Below are 17,197 nucleotides of genomic sequence, written 5' to 3' on the forward strand. Positions count from 1 at the left end.
GGACCTACTATGTGTTCAGGGCCTCCTACATGCTGAATTTTCAGGAATAATGATGTCACCTCAGAGATGAGAATAGGACCTACCTCATTGCGGCCTGTGAGCATTAAAGCCATTAAATCCATTCACTCTATCAACAAACATTGACTGAATACTATTATGTGCCTGATATGTGTCAAGCCCTGGGATACAGCAGTGAACAATAAGAAAACAATCCTACCTTCTTGGATCTCATATTCCAAGGGGGTGGGGGAGGGGGAGTGAGAAAAGAAATGAGTATGTGGCAGGTAGAGAAGGTATTAAGAGCTAATGAGGAGATGGGGCAGGGTGGTTGCACTGGTAAACAGAGCAGTGGAAGAAGGCCTCCTCTGGCTGGTGGCATTTGAATAAAGACCCAAAGGAAGTCAGGGTCTTTTCTGGGATGTAATCTGGGCTTTAGGAGACCTATTAGAACAGGAAAAAAGGAGAGGGTGGTGGAGGAGAGAAGAAAGCTGGGACACTGCCTAGTCCCTCCTCATTCTCTCATTCTGTGCTGGGTCACCTCACCAAGCTCATCAAGGAGCAGACGTAGCAATCACAACCGCAACAGTCAAGACTTTTAATAACCACATTCAACAGAAACACAACTCAGGCTGAAAGGAAAAAGAAAATGTATGGGTCCAAGTAACTGAAAACCACCTTCAGGCATGGATGGATCCAGGATGCAAACTACATCACTGGAATCAATTTATTTTCAACTGTTGGCTTTCTTCTGTTAATGGCTTTGATCTTGGGCTGATTCTTTCTAGAAGGTGGCAGAATGATTGCTAGAGGGTCCATATATAGCAATCCCAGAGGGAAGAGAGCTTTTTTCCTTTAGCAGCACCCACAAAAGCCTCAGGCTGATTCTCACTAGGATGGTTTCCGCTCCTTGTCCTTTTTAAATCAATCATTAGGGAGATGAAAAACTCTGATTGGCCAGGTCTGGCTTGTGTGACCATCCCTGGGGCTAGGAGTGAGATCTTACAAACCACAGGACAAGTGAGGGGAAGGGTGGTACTCTAAGGAAAACTGTGCAGCTGTTACTAGAAGGGAGTGTGGGCTGTGTCATTCTGCCCCCCACACTATGATTTCCATCCACCAACACCTGCAAGGAGCCATTTATCCTCTAGTGCAGTGGCTCTTGAGTCTGGCTGCACACCAGAAACACCCTGGGTTGATTTAAAGGAAGACTGGTGCCTTGGGTCCCACTCAACAGATTCAGATGCAGTAGGTCTGAGATAGAAGCCTGTACCATTTTATTTTATATTTTATTTTATCTTAAAGTAGTATTTTATTTTTATTTTATATTTTATTTTATTTTATTTTATTTTAAAGTAGGCTCCATGCTCAATGTGGGGCTTGAACTCACAATCCAGAGATCAAGAGTCTCATTCTCCACCCTACTGAGCCAGCCAGGTGCCCCTGCACCATTATTTTTTAAATGCTACTCCAGCAATTGGGGCTGAGAACTCTTGTTTCTGAATCCCCACCCCTAATTCACTCCATGTATTACCATTCGATTATAAGGAAAGACTTCCAGTGTCCTAGTTCACAAGGAGGAAGGGGCAGGAATTCAGAACCAGACTCGAAAGCCCTTAGCTAGTCTCTGGCTTATATTAAACTGAGGTTTGAACTGGCCTGGATGGGGACCAGTGGCTTCTGACAGGCATCAAAGCTACTGAAATGCAAGTCCTGCCACCTGGGGCCACCAGCTGCTCTGAGGACCCCCTGATTCCACCTGCCACTGCTATGTCCGGCCACCACCCCCGTGTCAGCAGGAAGCTCCTGGTCACCTGAACGAATCTAATTAGATGCCTCTCTCTGGGGTGGGCTGGACTCTAGACACACGGAGCTCTGGTCTCTGTTTTGTCCTCTCTCTACTCACAAGGATTTTATTTTCCTTAGAACTGGGCCCTGGGGGCAGAGATACTGGGAAGGACCAGGTGACACAGAATGAGAAGCATTTTCATGGATGTTAGTTGCTGCCATGTCTTGAGGACTTGAGCAGCTTTGGGTGGGGAGAAAGTTCTGGAGTTACATGGACCAGGGCTGCAGTCCACACTCTGGGACTCGCTTCTCTTTGTGATGTTGATCCTGACTTCTTGAGCCTCAGTTTCCCCATCTGTCAAATGTGGCCAATAGGAGTTTCTACCTAATTAGGCTTTCGTGGGAATGAAACAAGGCAGTGCTGTGGAGTCTGTGAGCCTGTGAAGGTTATTCTGACCTTCCGAATAAATACTTATTAAGCACCTGCTTTCTCAAGATCTGTGGGAGGTACACAGGGAGACTTTCTGCCCTCATGAGCTTAGAGTCTAGTGGAAGAAACAAACATGAATACAATGAAGCTAGGAATGATTTATGCAAGGACAAAGTTGTGGTAAAGCACAGATTCTCCACTGTGGCTGCACATCTAAGAAATATGGATGCCTTACCTGCCCACTTAGAGATTCTGATCCACTGGACCTACGGTGGAGTTTGGGTATCAGTGTTCTTAAACTCTCCCCAGGTGATTCCAATGGGTGGCCAGGATTGAGAAGCACTGGCCAAGTGAAAGGAAACTTGCCTAGACTGGGAAGTGAGGGTGGGTGTCCTGGAGGAGGTGAGAACTGAGGGACAGGTGTGAGCCTACTAAGGTAGGGCTTGGTGGGGGTGAAGGTGAAAAAGAGTGTCCCAAGTTAGGGAATAGCATGTACAAAGGTCCTGTGGTTTGAAGGGGGATGACATTGAGGAGGAGGTCCAAGAAAAAAGCCAATGTGGCTGGAGCACAGAGAGGGTGGAGATGTGGGAGGGGTCAGACTGCACAGGACTTTGAAATCTTTCCTCCATCTGAGCAGTAGAGAGAGCCATTGAAGGATTCTGGTGAGAGGTGACAAGGTCAAATTTGCATTTTCAAAAAGATCCCTCTGGTTATTGTGTGGGGGAGTAGATTGGAAGGGGATCCATTTGGATACAGGAGACCCAGCAGGAGGCAACACTGTCCCCTGGGTGAGCAAAGACAGGGGGTAGGGTGAGGGAGTAGCTCAGCACAGATACAAGTATTTGGCTTTGGCCTCAGGCTTTGACCATGCTGTCTTAATTCTTCTGAGCCTCAGTCTCCTCATCTGAAAAGCAAGGGTGGTAGTCCTAGCTACCTCCTGGGCGGGGCGTGATCATGAGATGGGAGATCACTACCTGGCTACACCCCAGCAGGCACCTGATTTGCTATCAACTTTTTCAGGCCACTTCTACTTAGGCAGCTCCCTCTTCCTCTTCAGTCCTTGCCCCAGATGTCACATCTTCCAGCTCGTTGTTTCTTGGCTCGGATTCCTTGTCAAAGCATTTTATCAACCGGATGGCACTTGTCTGCATCCCCTGCTGGGCTGACCAGGAGCACTGCAAAGACAGAGAGCATAATCACTTTGATCAGGGCTCCATTTCTAGCCCAGTGCCTGGCACATAGGAATCCTTAATAAATGTGATAAGTGAAGGCATATGTGAAGGCTCAAATAAGTGGATACCCCCTCCCCTCGCATTTTATGGAGCCAGGAGTGAGTATAGACTGGCTGGCAGTCAGGTGGTTGTAGAGCACTTCAGTGATGGCTTCCCACACTTACAGTGTAATGTCTCCTAGGAGAAGATGGGACAAGGCTCTGTCATTCCTTTTCCCTGTCTCATATTTGTGAAGCCTGTTTTGTTGAAATCCAATTAGAAGCCCCACTTCAACTAATGTACAAACACTTGTGCGGAGCGTGCCTCTCAAACTTAACGCACACATTTTATGCAGCTGATTTTTACCTTCCTCTCCGATGCTGGCATAAACACATTATGGTTTGGACCTCCTGCGCTGCCCTCTGCTGTCACCATTCAAGGACTCTATGCATGCCGCAGGCGGGACCATGTTCTTGGTTGATCCTTTGTCTTTGCTTCTTTGCTGGCTTGGTTAATGATGCCATCATTCATCTTGTCAACTCCCGCCCCTTGGCACTAACGTGAAAGCACCACTGGTCCTGTGGATTCTGCTTCCCCGGGTGGGTGGATTCTCTTACCTCCTTCACAGGAATGCAGCCATGGGTGAGCCTGTGGGATTACCCTTGCACAATTAGGTGGCCTGCTCCTAACGGGGTCTCCTTCTGCCTACCTCTCCCCTGCTACACATCCTGTATGCACACCTGGCCTTCCCCAAATCAGCATTTCTGTGTCTCTTTTCTCTGAAATCTTGAGTGGCTTCCCTTGGCTCTAGGTTTCTGAGTCCAGCCTCCTTTAGTTAATGTTTAAACATTTTCTCCCAATTTGGCCTCAGTCTAGCCTTACATTCTACCCTTCCCCCTCTTCCACCACCCAGTGCCCCAACTCCCCAGGGACACTCATTCTTCCTGGAAAATGCCCCTCAGTGACTGCCCCCTCTGACTCTACTCAAGCTGGAATTGCAGCCTGAAATGCTGGCCCCTCCCACTGTTGACATTTACACACCATTCAAAACCCAGATCAAATGCCACCTCCTTTATGAATTTTAATCTCTACTCAGATTTAATTGCTCCTTCAAGTTGTATGTAAGTGAAACATCCAGACAAGGAATGAGATAGATACCCTTAGCTGTCTTCCCAATATCTGTCCACCCTGCCTGACTCCTTCCAAAAGGAATTTGTTTTTGTTCAGCTATCCACATGATTCCTGGGGAATGTAGCCTGTTATCCCCAGCCTGTATCTTGATTGATCTAAATCAACAAGGTTATCCTGTCCCCTTGACAGTGATTGGCTTAGAAGTAGGTGTGTGGCCCAGTTTTGCTGGGAGACTGTGGAAAACTTTTCTCACTCTTAGAAGAGATAGAAGAGTGTCTTCCACTTCAGTCTGGATTGCTGACAGCATATTATGACCGTAGGGGTCAAAATTAGGACAACCCATCGTCTGTTACTGTCAAGATGACCGAGCACAAATATGGGAAGGACTTTGTGATGATATTGTTGTGTAGCTAAATTAATCAACCCCAGAAATGCTTTCCTTCCAAGGTTTGTTTTATGTGAGATAAGAAAATCTCTTATTGTTTAAGGTAGTAGAATCAGGGTATCTTGTTACTTGCAGCCTAAAGCACCCAGGCAGATACAAGGACAATAGCTAAGTCAATTCAGGTCTGTCTGCCTCTCTAGGATATTATGCAGCCACTACGAAAGAAACTCTGAGGTTGTGTAGCCACATGAAACAACATTATGACATTATGCATACAAAAACTCAAGACACAAGATGTTGGTCTAGCATGGTATAGAAATGTATGCAAATGAAGAGATCAGAAGAAAATGATTTTTAAAAATGATGATGGCTGTGTTAGGGTAGTAAACTTGCTCATTTCTCCCTCCACTTCTTGTAACCTTTAGCAATGTGTGTACACAATACACATATATACATATACATTATACTGAATGTGCTATATATAGTATATAGTATGCTATAATGATATGTAGTATTTACTACATAGTACAATAAGCATATATACTAAATATATAATACCATATACAATGATATACATTCATATAGTGATATATACTTATGTATATTTACATATGCATTATGTATATTTGCACATATGTAGTTTTGCTCTTACTGATTTAAGTATTTTGTAAGCATAAATGTTACATTTATAAGTACTAAACATTAAGCATTTCATACATATTAAATTGAGTTAATCCTCACAAACACTGTGAAGAAGCTTCGGTTGTTATTCCCATTTTACCTTGAGGAGACTGAGGCCTAGAGAGATTGGGCCTTTGTGAACTTGTGCAAGGTCATAGATCTAGTATGTGGGAGACAAGATTGGAACACAAGCAGCCAGGCTCCAGAGTTTGTGGTCTTAATCGCCATGGTACACTACCTCTGAGTGCCTATAAAAAATGGTTCCCATGATACTCTCTGGTTTTGCTCTTTTTGGCACACTGTGTACCATGGATTTCTGATGAAGTCTCCCCCTTTGTCATGGAGCATGGGATTGACAGAGTGTATCAAGGATGTGGGAGTGGGAGGTGGTCTTCATCTTGGGAGCGGGTATGGAGCCTTTTAAGAATGCAGGGACAGAGGCAGTAGCTCAGCAAGTGTTGCCCAGATGGCTGTTGGTGCTGAGTGCCACACAGAGGCAGTCCCACACATAGGCATCCTGGCTAGGGGCAGCAGAGTAAAGCTTTATGGTCATGTTCAGTCCATATTCCAGCAGCAGGCTTTACCCAGCCAGTAAATACTGGTTTGATTTGTCAAATACATGCAAATAGTATGTTTAAATCACAACATGATAAAGCAGTTGTGGAGGATGAGGGGGTATGAGGAGGTTAATGAGCATTGGCATAGGATACCTCTACCTGTCTATGATTGGGGAAAACAATCATAGGTAGGATTGAGCACTGTCCATTGTTGGACTCAAATCCTGCGGCCAAAGGTACTGGGGAACTGTCCAGCAGGCAGTGCTGAAGGCTTGGGTCATAAAAGAAAGCAAAATGTGGAATGAGCAAAGGGCAAGGAGATGGGGAGGGAGTCACAGGGACTGTAAATCCAGGTCAGCATCTGCATCAGAGAATCACATCTTCTCCTGAAGGTGATTGGTAATATTGATCAGGAGCTAATCTATTGTTATCAAGTAGGGAAATTTATTAAGTTAAATAATAAGCATATAAGATGTATTTGGTTATAGGTATGTGAAGGAAAAATAGTAACTACTGGGCCATGCATATTGGGAAATATTTTGTAGTTATGGTTGTTTTTGGAAAAATAGAGTATATTGGATCAATGGAATCAGACAAATATCTTGCGCAGTAAGATACTTGGAGACACAGCCATGATAAAGAGGGGGAAAACTGCAGTTTTGACATTCTTGTGGCCACTAGAGAGATAGAAGAACTAGACTAGTGCAGAGGAGAGAGAAATAAGTCATTTTCAGGGCAGGAGGGATGGATGATGGATAAAGGAGATGCATATGGGCATGGTCACAGCAAGGGTAAATAAATGAAATGTTGATGAATTTGTTTATTATGAGCTGCTTAGAGGACAGAGTTGACTGGGGGAAGGCAACAGGTACTCTCCTGGTGTTTTTTGGGGGGTTGGCATGACTTATCAGAAAGTTTAACATCTTGATTCCATAGTCTCCTTCTCTGTGTCTCACTGATGCCAAAAAAGGTGGGTGACATGTATAATCAAGGCAGAGTCCTCATCTTAGGAGGGCATTACAGCCTAAGACACATCATCCAAACAGGAACTTGGGAAAGAAACCAAGACAGGGATCTAGATATACAGAGGGTGGTATCTGAGCTATCCAGCCACTACCCCAGCTGGACTTCCTAGCCCGCCTCTATGAGCTGGGGCACAATTGAAAAGGCCTTTAAGGATGGGTAGGAGTTTTGGAGGAAAGATGTGGGAAAAGGAGACCCAGGCAGGGAGAATGGTGGGGAATAATGGAGTTGGGGTTCATTGTGGTTGAGGAGATGAAGCTGGTAATGTTAGTAGGGGCAGGAGTTAAAAAGAATATGCCAGATGAATGGCTAGGGACTTCAAATAGTCCTAAAAGTGATACCCAAAATCTTTTAACAACCAACAGACACCAACTGTGAGAACAGGTGCTGGCCATGGTGCTGGAGTGAGTCTTGGAAGGGGAACCTCAGGTCTTGCTTGGACACAGGGGCAGAAGCAGTGTACATGTGGGGGTCACTGCTGGGGAGAGATGGTGCTCAAGAGAGCAACTATTTACTGGTATGAGCTGATATGAAAGTATTTCAATATTTGAACCATCAGAACGGCTGTACGGGTGTGAATTTGCCGAACATCAGTCCTGAGTTGAGAGCAGGGGAGTGACACAATTGGATTTATGCTTTGAAAAGTGGCTCTAGTCATAGCAAATGTTTGTTTACCAGGAGGATTGATGGGGCACAGATATTTGAATGGATAGGGATCTGGGTTGACTTCTTTCCATTTGACAGAATGTAAAAGTCCTTCTTGTCCTTCTCAGCCTAGGCCTGGCCAGAAATCACCTGTTTACATCTGGCCCTTCATTCCCTGTGACTGGATATATCCCCAGCTCCCCACATTGTCTGCTCTCGGCCACTGCAGCCCAAGCTGCCTCTGTCCCTAGCTGATTGTCTCTACTCAGCCCTGTCTGGACACGCCTGCTGTGCCTTGCTCTTTTCTCCCCTCACCAGCAGGAGAATTGGCAATCTTCTGGGATTTAATTACAGGTTCCCTGAGGGCCTTTCAGCCCATCACAGGGCTCCTACAGGCTGCTGGGAGGGTGACAGCAGCGTGCAGTGATGAACAGCAGCTTCCCTGCATGGTGGCTGTACCCAGTGGCCGGCCCACGCTCCTTGGGCTGCTCTGCATTTTCCTGAGCAAAACATGTCTCATTCCCATTTTGCAAGATCAGATAGCAAACGGGGAAAACACTTACAGCAGGAGAGATGATAAAAGAGAGAGGGCCGTGCAGCCAGGGTGGAGGATAGAAAGCACAGCAGTTCCCCTGGAGGTGATGCCTGCTTCCAACAACTCCTGTAACCTCTTTACATTTGTTAAATAATGACTTAGTAATTCTGCTCACTTTAATTAAGTTGACCCAGTGTGCTGACAGCTCAGGTCCAGGTGGGGATCTTTTTGGCCTTAGGCAGCCGTGCTAGAATCCAAGAAAGTCCATAGACTAGGGCCAGCAAATACACAGCATGCACACCACCCATTCCCCAATCCTTCACCCACAGCAGACATTGCTAATTGATCCTGGCACCACTAAGCCTGAATGTTACAGGAAACTGGAAGTGAGTATTGGCTCTTCAGGTCTCAATAGTAGCTTAAAATAAGACAATAAGAGATTTTTGTTGTTGTTCTCTTGAAGTACAGTGACACTGTAGAGTCTCAAATATGCCTCAATGGAGGACATTATGAACATATCATAGGAGGTTTCTTCCCCCCAGGCAAGATTCCTCAATATTTCTCCCAAGTTAGCTCCCTCTGAAATGCCATGTGGTGTGGGGTTGGAAGGACCTTCATAGGGAGATATGGGATAAATCCATTCCCCTATGTATCCTTTGTTCTTGATCTTAGGGAATAAATAAGCATCTAAACACCTTGTCTCTCGTTTTCCTCCTTCAAAGTGAAAATCAAATGATATGGACTCTACACCATTATCAGCTAGGGCAGAATGCAGAGCTTGTCCTCCCCCCCCCCCCCCCCCCCCCCCGCTTTGCCACTGTGCTGTAAGTTCTCCATCGCTCCCAGTCTGTGTGGTCAGGAAGAGGCTGACTCTACTCTCCAGGGGTGGGCCCAAGGTCCAGGCCTGGCCACTCAGAGCTTTCCATCATCTTGGCTATCATCGTGGACGCTGGATTCTAGTAGACTTGTGAGACTCAGCTCTGGGGTTTTGCTGTATTTTTTTGAAAAAGTGAGGATCTCTTACTGGGCTTGCAGCTAGAGGGGCATTGGCCTGGAGCTGCTGGTGAATGTCTCTGTGGCCCCTGGGAGAGATCCTGCAAGGCCCTGAGGTAGGGCTGAACTTGGCATGTTTTAAGCACAGAAAGACAGAATAGCCTGGAGAATGAGGGGAGAATGGTAGGAGAGGAAGTCAGACATTTGCAGGTTATTCGAACAGCAGTGGGAAGCCATCACCACTTTGGGCATCCCCACACTCTCGAACTTTCTTTGCTTCCAACTCTTCCCTCTATATGAGGCATCTTGGATATTACCAGGTTTGATTAAGAGTTGGAAGACCTGGGGCATCCTCAAACTCTGCTGATAATTTGCTCAGTGAAATGGGCCACTTGTACCCCTCTCTAGGCTGGTTTCCATTCTGGTTCATGATGGAATTGGACTAGTTCAAGGGTAACAAAGAGATTTCATCTTTCATCCCTTATCTATTTACTGGGCAGTGCCTACCTGGACAGCTATGAGGAAAAGGATCGTGAACATTGCCCAGGATCTGTGGGAGAGTGCCATGATCAATTAGCAATGTCTGCCATGGGTAAAGAAAAGGAAATTGTAAATTGTTCCTCTCAAGACTGCATGCTCCTGGAGGTGTCTCCCATAGCATTTTATGGGTCTTTATGTCAAATACATCAGCTTGGAGCACCAGGCAGAAATAAAAGTGTCCAGCAAGTTAGGGAACTTATGCAGGAGCTCGAAATCAGCCATAGTGGAAGCATTTGCTACAAATCAGGGGCTTTTTCGTCTACCACTCACCCCCCCGGCCCCCGAGAACCAGCTTGCCAGCATGCCACTGGCCTGGGGCAGCTTTCTTGCCACTGCATAGAGCCTGAGACCTAAGCCACGGAGTGGAAGGTAGAGCCAAGAGATAGAGGACCAAGCCCTGAATCCAGCTGAGCCTGAAGCTGGATCTGCCTTTACACCTTTCAGCTGATAAAATTATTCTTCTGTAAGCCTCTTTGGGTTCCATTTTCTGCCTCCTTACAACTAAAAGATGACTGGTATAAATTTTATATTCAATATGCAACAAACAGATGGTTTAATACTCATCTCTTCAAATGTGAATAGTTCTCCACTGGCTTAGGAGGAATGTTCAAATCCTCACCCAGCACCCCAGATTTCCTGCAGTCTGGCTCCACTTTCTTTCTCTGGCCTCAGATTAAGGCATCCTGGGCTCTAGGTTAAATGGACTTTCAAGGTGTTTTCATTAAAGTCTTCTCCCACCCCTCCTCTGTGCCTCTGTCCATTCTGTTCCCTCAGCCACTCTGCTATGCCTGTTGCTATCTGAAAAGATCTCATTTACTTCTTAGCTCATTAATTTTCAATCTCCCCAAGGGAGCAGGCTCATTGTTTCGTTCACAGCAATGTCCCCGGCACCTCAAACAGTGCCCGGCATGGTGCTCAATCAACGTTTGTGGAATGAATGAGGACTGCGTGGGCCCATGAGTCCGAGAAGCCAGGGTAACTCTCCACTGTCATTTGTTTGTTCACTATCCTGTCCTGGAAGCCCAATCTTTATTTATGGCCTCACAAGGCCTTCTGCTGTTCATGGATTTCTTTGCTTTCAAATATTTCTTTCATATCTAAAATAGAAGGCTGGCAAACGCCCCCTAAATCACCAGACTTCCTTGGCGGCATGCCACGTGTTCAGACCCCGTCCGGCCCCTCTCTCTACTTCCTATTTTTGAAACCAGTTGTGTATGTGTGCATGCATGTGCACAAGTGTGCATGTGTGTGTGTGTGTGTGTGTGTGTGCATGTGCACACACCTCCTCTGGGAAAGAAATGCTTCTCTGTCCCTACCAACGGTTGCCCCTTCGCTCAAGCTTTGGGCTGGCCTTAGCTTCAATCAGTACCTGTGTAGTAGTGGCTTAGTTATACCTGCAATCAGGAGCTCCTTGCTTGGTTGCAGGAAGGTTCTTCTCAAAGCCCATTTGGGATCACAGCCCTTTGATTATCACACAAACGATACAGGAGCAGTAATTACAGGGCTGCAAAATTGAGCCAGAAGAGTGCTGCCTGACACTTTGCTGGACTCCTTTCAGACACTTGTTATTTTTCCTTAGGTGTGGGTGTAGCCAGGGGCAATTTTCAAAATATTGAGCAGCTGGTAGGATGCAGGACTGACCAATCAGCCTGGTTGTATCCTTCCTCCCTCATCCACCCACCCCCATTTATATATTATTATTTTAAGTAATAATAGCTCTGACACAGAGGTACAACCTACAGCCAGGCTCATTTGTGTTCGATGCTTTCAAAACATCAGATAAGGAAACCGAGACTCAGAAAGATAGCCATTTTTACATTTTCTGTGACCATCACACTTTAGAGCTACAGAATATTGCATCCAATGATGTACGAAGTTCACATAACAATTCTCCTACTGCCAGGCAATTTATATTGTTTCAAGTCTTTTTTGCTGGTATAAATAATGCAGCTGTGACAGTCTCCATGTCATTAAAATTCCTTGAAGAATTCATTTTGGATGACTATATAATATTTCATATTGTCAACAAAAATGTGTGTACAAGGATACTAATCACATCATTACTTATAATAGCAAAAATTGAATGTAATTAAGCCACACAGAAAAATGCTCCTGAGATGATATTAAGTGAACACAGCAGGGTACAGAATCACATAATCAGTGTGCTTCTGATTATGGAGGGGGAGAAAGGTACAGATGCATGAAAAAAAAAAAGAAAAAGAGGGAAATATCCCTAAATTTTACCAGTGGTTATAGTGGGGTGATAACTTTATGTGGAAAATTGTTATTTTCTTATGTTTCTATATTTTCTGAATTCTTTACAATGAGCGTATATTTCTTTAACATTTTAAAAATCATAAAAAAATTTTTTTTAAATAAATAAGTTCAGTCTGTGCATTTGGCTCATTGCTCTAGCCTAGGGTTTGGCAAACTTTTTATAAAAAGGGCCAGATAGCAAATATCTGATAGTAAATATTGACTTTATAGGCCATATGATCTCTGTTGCATTTACTCAACTCTGCACTGGCCTATATAAAAGCAGCTATGACAATTCATAAACAAGTGGATGTGACTTTTTCAATAAAACTTTATTTATAAAAATAAGAGGTGGGCCAGATTTGGCCCCTTGGTAATCATTTGCCAATCCTTGTTCTAGCCCACCTTAATTACTGTTTTCCTTTAAAAAATGACATCATTGGGCAGCCCGGGCGGCTCAGCAGTTTAGTGCCACCTTCAGTCCAGGGCCTGATCCTGGAGACCTGGGATCGAGTCCCATGTCGGGCTCCCTGCATGGAGCCTGCTTCTCTCTCTGCCTGTGTCTCTGCCTCTCTCTCTCTCTTTCTCTCTCTGTGTGTCTCTCATGAATAAATAAATAAAATCTTTTTTTAAAAATGACGTTGTTAAATATCACAACAGATACATTCTAATATTTGAATATAGAAAAAGGAATATTTATAATTTTTTTTAATGATAGGCACACAGTGAGAGAGAGAGAGGCAGAGACATAGGCAGAGGGAGAAGCAGGCTCCATGCACCGGGAGCCCGATGTGGGATTCGATCCTGGGTCTCCAGGATCGCGCCCTGGGCCAAAGGCAGGCGCTAAACCGCTGCGCCAGCCAGGGATCCCCAAAAGGAATATTTATAAAAATAAGTTCAAAATACCAATAACAAAAATGCAGTGAACATCCATGTACTGATCACCGATTTAAGCAATATTGCTATTAGATTCAAAGCCCTGGGTCCCCCAACCCCAGATTCCAGACCCTTCCTTCAAAAGGAACTAGTTTGACCACAAGTTTGTACCTCTCAATACATTGTGTGGTTTTGCTTATTTTTGAACTTTGGATAGATTGCATCATGGTATATGTATTATTCTATAACTTGTTTATGTCTTGTTCTTATGATTCATCCACATTGATGTGTGTACACAATCCATTTCTTTGCACTTCTGCATAGTATTCCTTGATGTGACGATACCATAATTTATCCATCAGATGGTTGATAGCCATTTGGGTGCTTCCATTTTTTTTTTCCATTTCAAACTGTGTTCTGAATACTCTTGAACACATGTTATGGTGCAAGAATTTCTTTAAGTGCACAAGGGATATCAGGACTGTTGGGTCATAGGACCTGAACATCTTCAACTGCACTAGGTAAAGCCGATTGTTCTCCAAGTGGTTGTATCAACCCATACTCCCTCCACCATGGGATGAGAGTTCCTGTTGTTTCATATTCTCACCAACACTTGCTATCTTCATGCCCTAATAATTTTTTATCTTAATATACTTTTTTATTTATTTATGATAGTCACAGAGAGAGAGAGAGAGAGAGGCAAAGACACAGGCAGAGGGAGAAGCAGGCTCCATGCACCGGGAGCCCAATGTGGGATTCGATCCTGGGTCTCCAGGATCGCGCCCTGGGCCAAAGGCAGGCGCCAAACCGCTGCGCCACCCAGGGATCCCTTATCTTAATATTGTAATTGCTTATACCACCTTACCTCCCAAAGCTTTGTGAAGACGGAAGATGCCAGATCTTTAGGCTTTATGCCTAACTGGACCTGGGAGTACTTGAGGAAAAAGAGGCAGGCTCCCACTGGACAAGGTGTGTGTACCTGTACAGTATGTGTCTGGGCATCTCTCGCGGGAACACTGGGGATCACTGAGAATGTAATTCATGTAATGCCAGGTCTCAGGCTGTTGGGGCTCAGGCAGGGGTAGGGTTGGCCCTGGAGGTGGTGCTGGTGCGGCCAGGCTGACCCCAGAACAGGGCACTAGCTGCAGGCTGAAATGATGCTGGGATGCAGTCTCAACCTTTCGGGTCCTGTCCTCTGCAAGAGCCCTTCCACCTCAGGGTCTGGAAGGCTCTGCAGCACCAGGGAGCCTGTTTGGGTCCCAGCTCTGATATTTAGCAGCTGTGTGACCTTGATCAATCAATGAACCTTCTGTGCCTCAGTTTCTTTGACTGTAAAATGGGGGCAATCATAGTACATTCCTCGTAGAGGTTTTTGTGAAGATTGAATCAGTTGAAATAGGTCATTTGATTAGAACAGCACCAGTAATATAGTAAATAATATTATCTATTATTATATTTATATTCACATTAACAATAGCTTCAGAATACTAGCTATATTACTGTTGCTGTTGTTATTTCTCCCGAATAGAAAGAATTCTCTTGGATGTCACAGCATTTATCTTTGTCCCAAATGTGGACCAGACCAGGAGGGGCGAGCAAGAGTATACATCACTTAATTGCTCTGTGATCATGGGTAAGTCACATTGCTTCTCTGAACCTGGGTTTCCCTAGTGGCTAAATGGGACTGCTCATGCCCTCTTCAGAGACTCAGCAGTGCTGGCTTATCTGGGGCGGGGCACAGGACAGAGTCATGGTGGGTACTGGGTGACCTTTTCCATCATTCCATTGCCCTTGCCCATTCTGAGCAGGGCTGCAGGCAGATAGTGGTGAACAAGGAGTGAGTCCTGACCTCTAGGGCCCACAGTCTCATGAACAAAGCAGATCGTGGCATTGTGGCAACAGGAGTAACTGTTATATGTATGGTGCACTTACTGGTGCCAGACATTGTGTTCAGCCCATCTCGTGGGTTATCTGTGAAGGATAACTGCTGCCATCCTCACCATGGTGAGGCAATGGGCCCACAGTCCTCAGAGCTCTGATGATTGTGCCAGGACTTGACCCACAATCTCTGACTCCAGCGTGTCTTAACCGAGCTGTGTTGCACAAGTACAGGAAGGTAAGCCCCTGACCACTGGGGTGGCGTGGGAAGAGGCATTACTGGAGGCATGCATTGGATGAGATGCTTAAGCTGGGTATTGAAGGATGCATAGGAGTTGGCCAGGCACACCAGAATGGGGACAGGGCGGGCCTGCCAGGCAGATGGGAGAGCACTGGCAAAGGTGCGAGGTGCATGTGTGGGGGATTGAAGAAGAGTCTGTTATCTCTGGCCACAGTAACACTGCATACAAACCATAGCTGTGCAGGGTTGTGGGAATGCACAGGGGTAGCTCAAGCTCCTTGGGGAGGTTGGCTGGGTGTCCTGCTGATCCTGGCTGGGTCACCCAGGTGTCTAGGCATAGACAGAGTGTTGCTGACCTAAGCTGGCCTCAGTGGGGTTGATTAAGACTCAGCCCTACCCTGTGGGTCCTGCATCCTCCAGCACGCTACCCTGAGCATGAGCTCTTGGTGATGAAAGTGAGAAGGCACCCCTGGGTGTGCAATGCGCTAGTGTCTCATCCACTAACACCCCACTGGCCACAGCAAGTCACGTGGCTGAGCCCAAAGTCCACGTGGAGGGTACCGCAGAGGGCAGAGACACGAGGAGGGGTGAAGAATCCGGGCCGCATCTGCAAGCTGCCACACAGGGAATTGACGGAGGCCAAAGCGCCTGTGGGGTGGTCACGCTGCAGATGAGGTAGCAGAGGTCATTGGGGACGATCTGGGGAGAGTGGAGGGGCCAGCGGGAAGTGGGGAGGAGATGGGAGACTGTGCCGAGCACAAGAAAGGACACAGGCCGGGACCAAGGCAACAGGGGTGGGGACAGAAGAGATTGATTATGCCACTTCTGTCCTATAAAAACCAAGGAGTCAGGCTGAGGCACTCGGTCTGCTATGCAGATGTCACAGATGGCCCCCCGGGATATAATTGGCCTTGGCCTCTGCAGAAAGGTTAATTGCTCAGATCACAGAGTCTGAGGCTCGCAGGACTGACAGGAAACCTCCCCAATTAAGGACCAGGAGCTGTGAGCTTCGGTCCCCTCTGGTCACTTGACTAGGCTGTGGGCAGCAGTGGAGGGGCAGAGCAGCGAGAGGCCCTGCCCAGGGAGCTCAGAGCCCCGGAGAGACACTAAGCATGAGCAAACATTCCGGGGGCTGTGACAGACAGCCTTACAGGGACAGTGGAGGCTAGAGGCTGTTTTGGCTGCAGAAACAGAAAACTCATTCCAACAGGCCTGAGCCAAAGGAGGAATTTGCGGCTCCTGTGACTCAGCGGTCAGGGGTGGAACCCGGTCACACAGCTGGATCCTGTGCTCCCTCCCATCTTCTGACTCTCAGCTGGGCCTTCCTGTGCTGGTCCCATTCTCAGGGGGGGCTACATAGTCCCTAGGAGATGCTCCCCCCACCAACAGTTCCAGGTCTCCATCCTCCCCAGTTGAGCAACCATCAATGGCAAGGGAGCACCTCCTTCCCAGATGTTTCAGCAAAGGTCCGCAACTGGCTCTGATTGGCCCAGCTTGCATCCCATACCCACCCCTGAACCAATCACTGTGGCCTGGGTCACAGCCCAGCTGGAACTGGGAAGGGGTGGTCTGCCCTGCCCCAGTACGAGGGCTGAGAACCAGGGCACAGTGGTTGGTCCCTACAAGGAAAAGCTAATTCTATTCCCAAAAGGGATGCGGGTCTGGTCCAGGGTACCAGAGAGGGAGTGGTGGTGGAGACGGGGTGTTGGTACCTACCAGGCTCCCAGGAGTCATGTCAAGAAGGCAAGGGCCCTCAGGAACTGTTGTGCAACAGCCCATTTCACAGATGAGGAGACTGAGCCAAGGATATGGTCATCTTGAAGTGGGGCAGCTGCTAGGAAGACAAACAAGATGGTAGAGTGGGGAGGGTCTGGGGAGAGGAAGGTTGGATTGGTGGATAGATTAGGGCCTTTCTGGGTCCTGTCTGAGGAGTTGACATTTTAGTTGAAACCCTAATGGAGAAGAAAAGGCAGCCACGTGAGGATAAGAGGAAAGATCCTTCCAGAGGGAGCAACTAGGTGCAGAAGGTC

General features: G+C 46.6%; 1 protein-coding gene across 6 annotated transcripts in view; it reads left to right on the forward strand.

The window, feature by feature from the left end:
• The window catches only part of GSG1L (GSG1 like), a 206,172-nt gene that overhangs the window by 92,848 nt on the left and 96,127 nt on the right, over positions 1-17,197 (forward strand). Inside the window, exon 1 of one of the 6 annotated variants that reach the window (XM_041747037.1) lies at positions 14,662-14,681. The exons of 4 other annotated variants lie outside the window; for them this stretch is intronic. In XM_041747037.1, the coding sequence (XP_041602971.1) occupies positions 14,678-14,681 (4 nt within the window). In that variant the 5' untranslated portion in view covers positions 14,662-14,677. Of the gene's footprint in view, positions 1-14,661; positions 14,682-15,823; positions 15,843-17,197 lie in introns of those variants that run through there. One more of the 6 variants, XM_041747040.1, reaches the window with a different exon arrangement.

Source organism: Vulpes lagopus, chromosome 3 (assembly GCF_018345385.1).
Source record: "Vulpes lagopus strain Blue_001 chromosome 3, ASM1834538v1, whole genome shotgun sequence".
Taxonomy (NCBI): Eukaryota; Metazoa; Chordata; class Mammalia; order Carnivora; family Canidae; genus Vulpes; species Vulpes lagopus.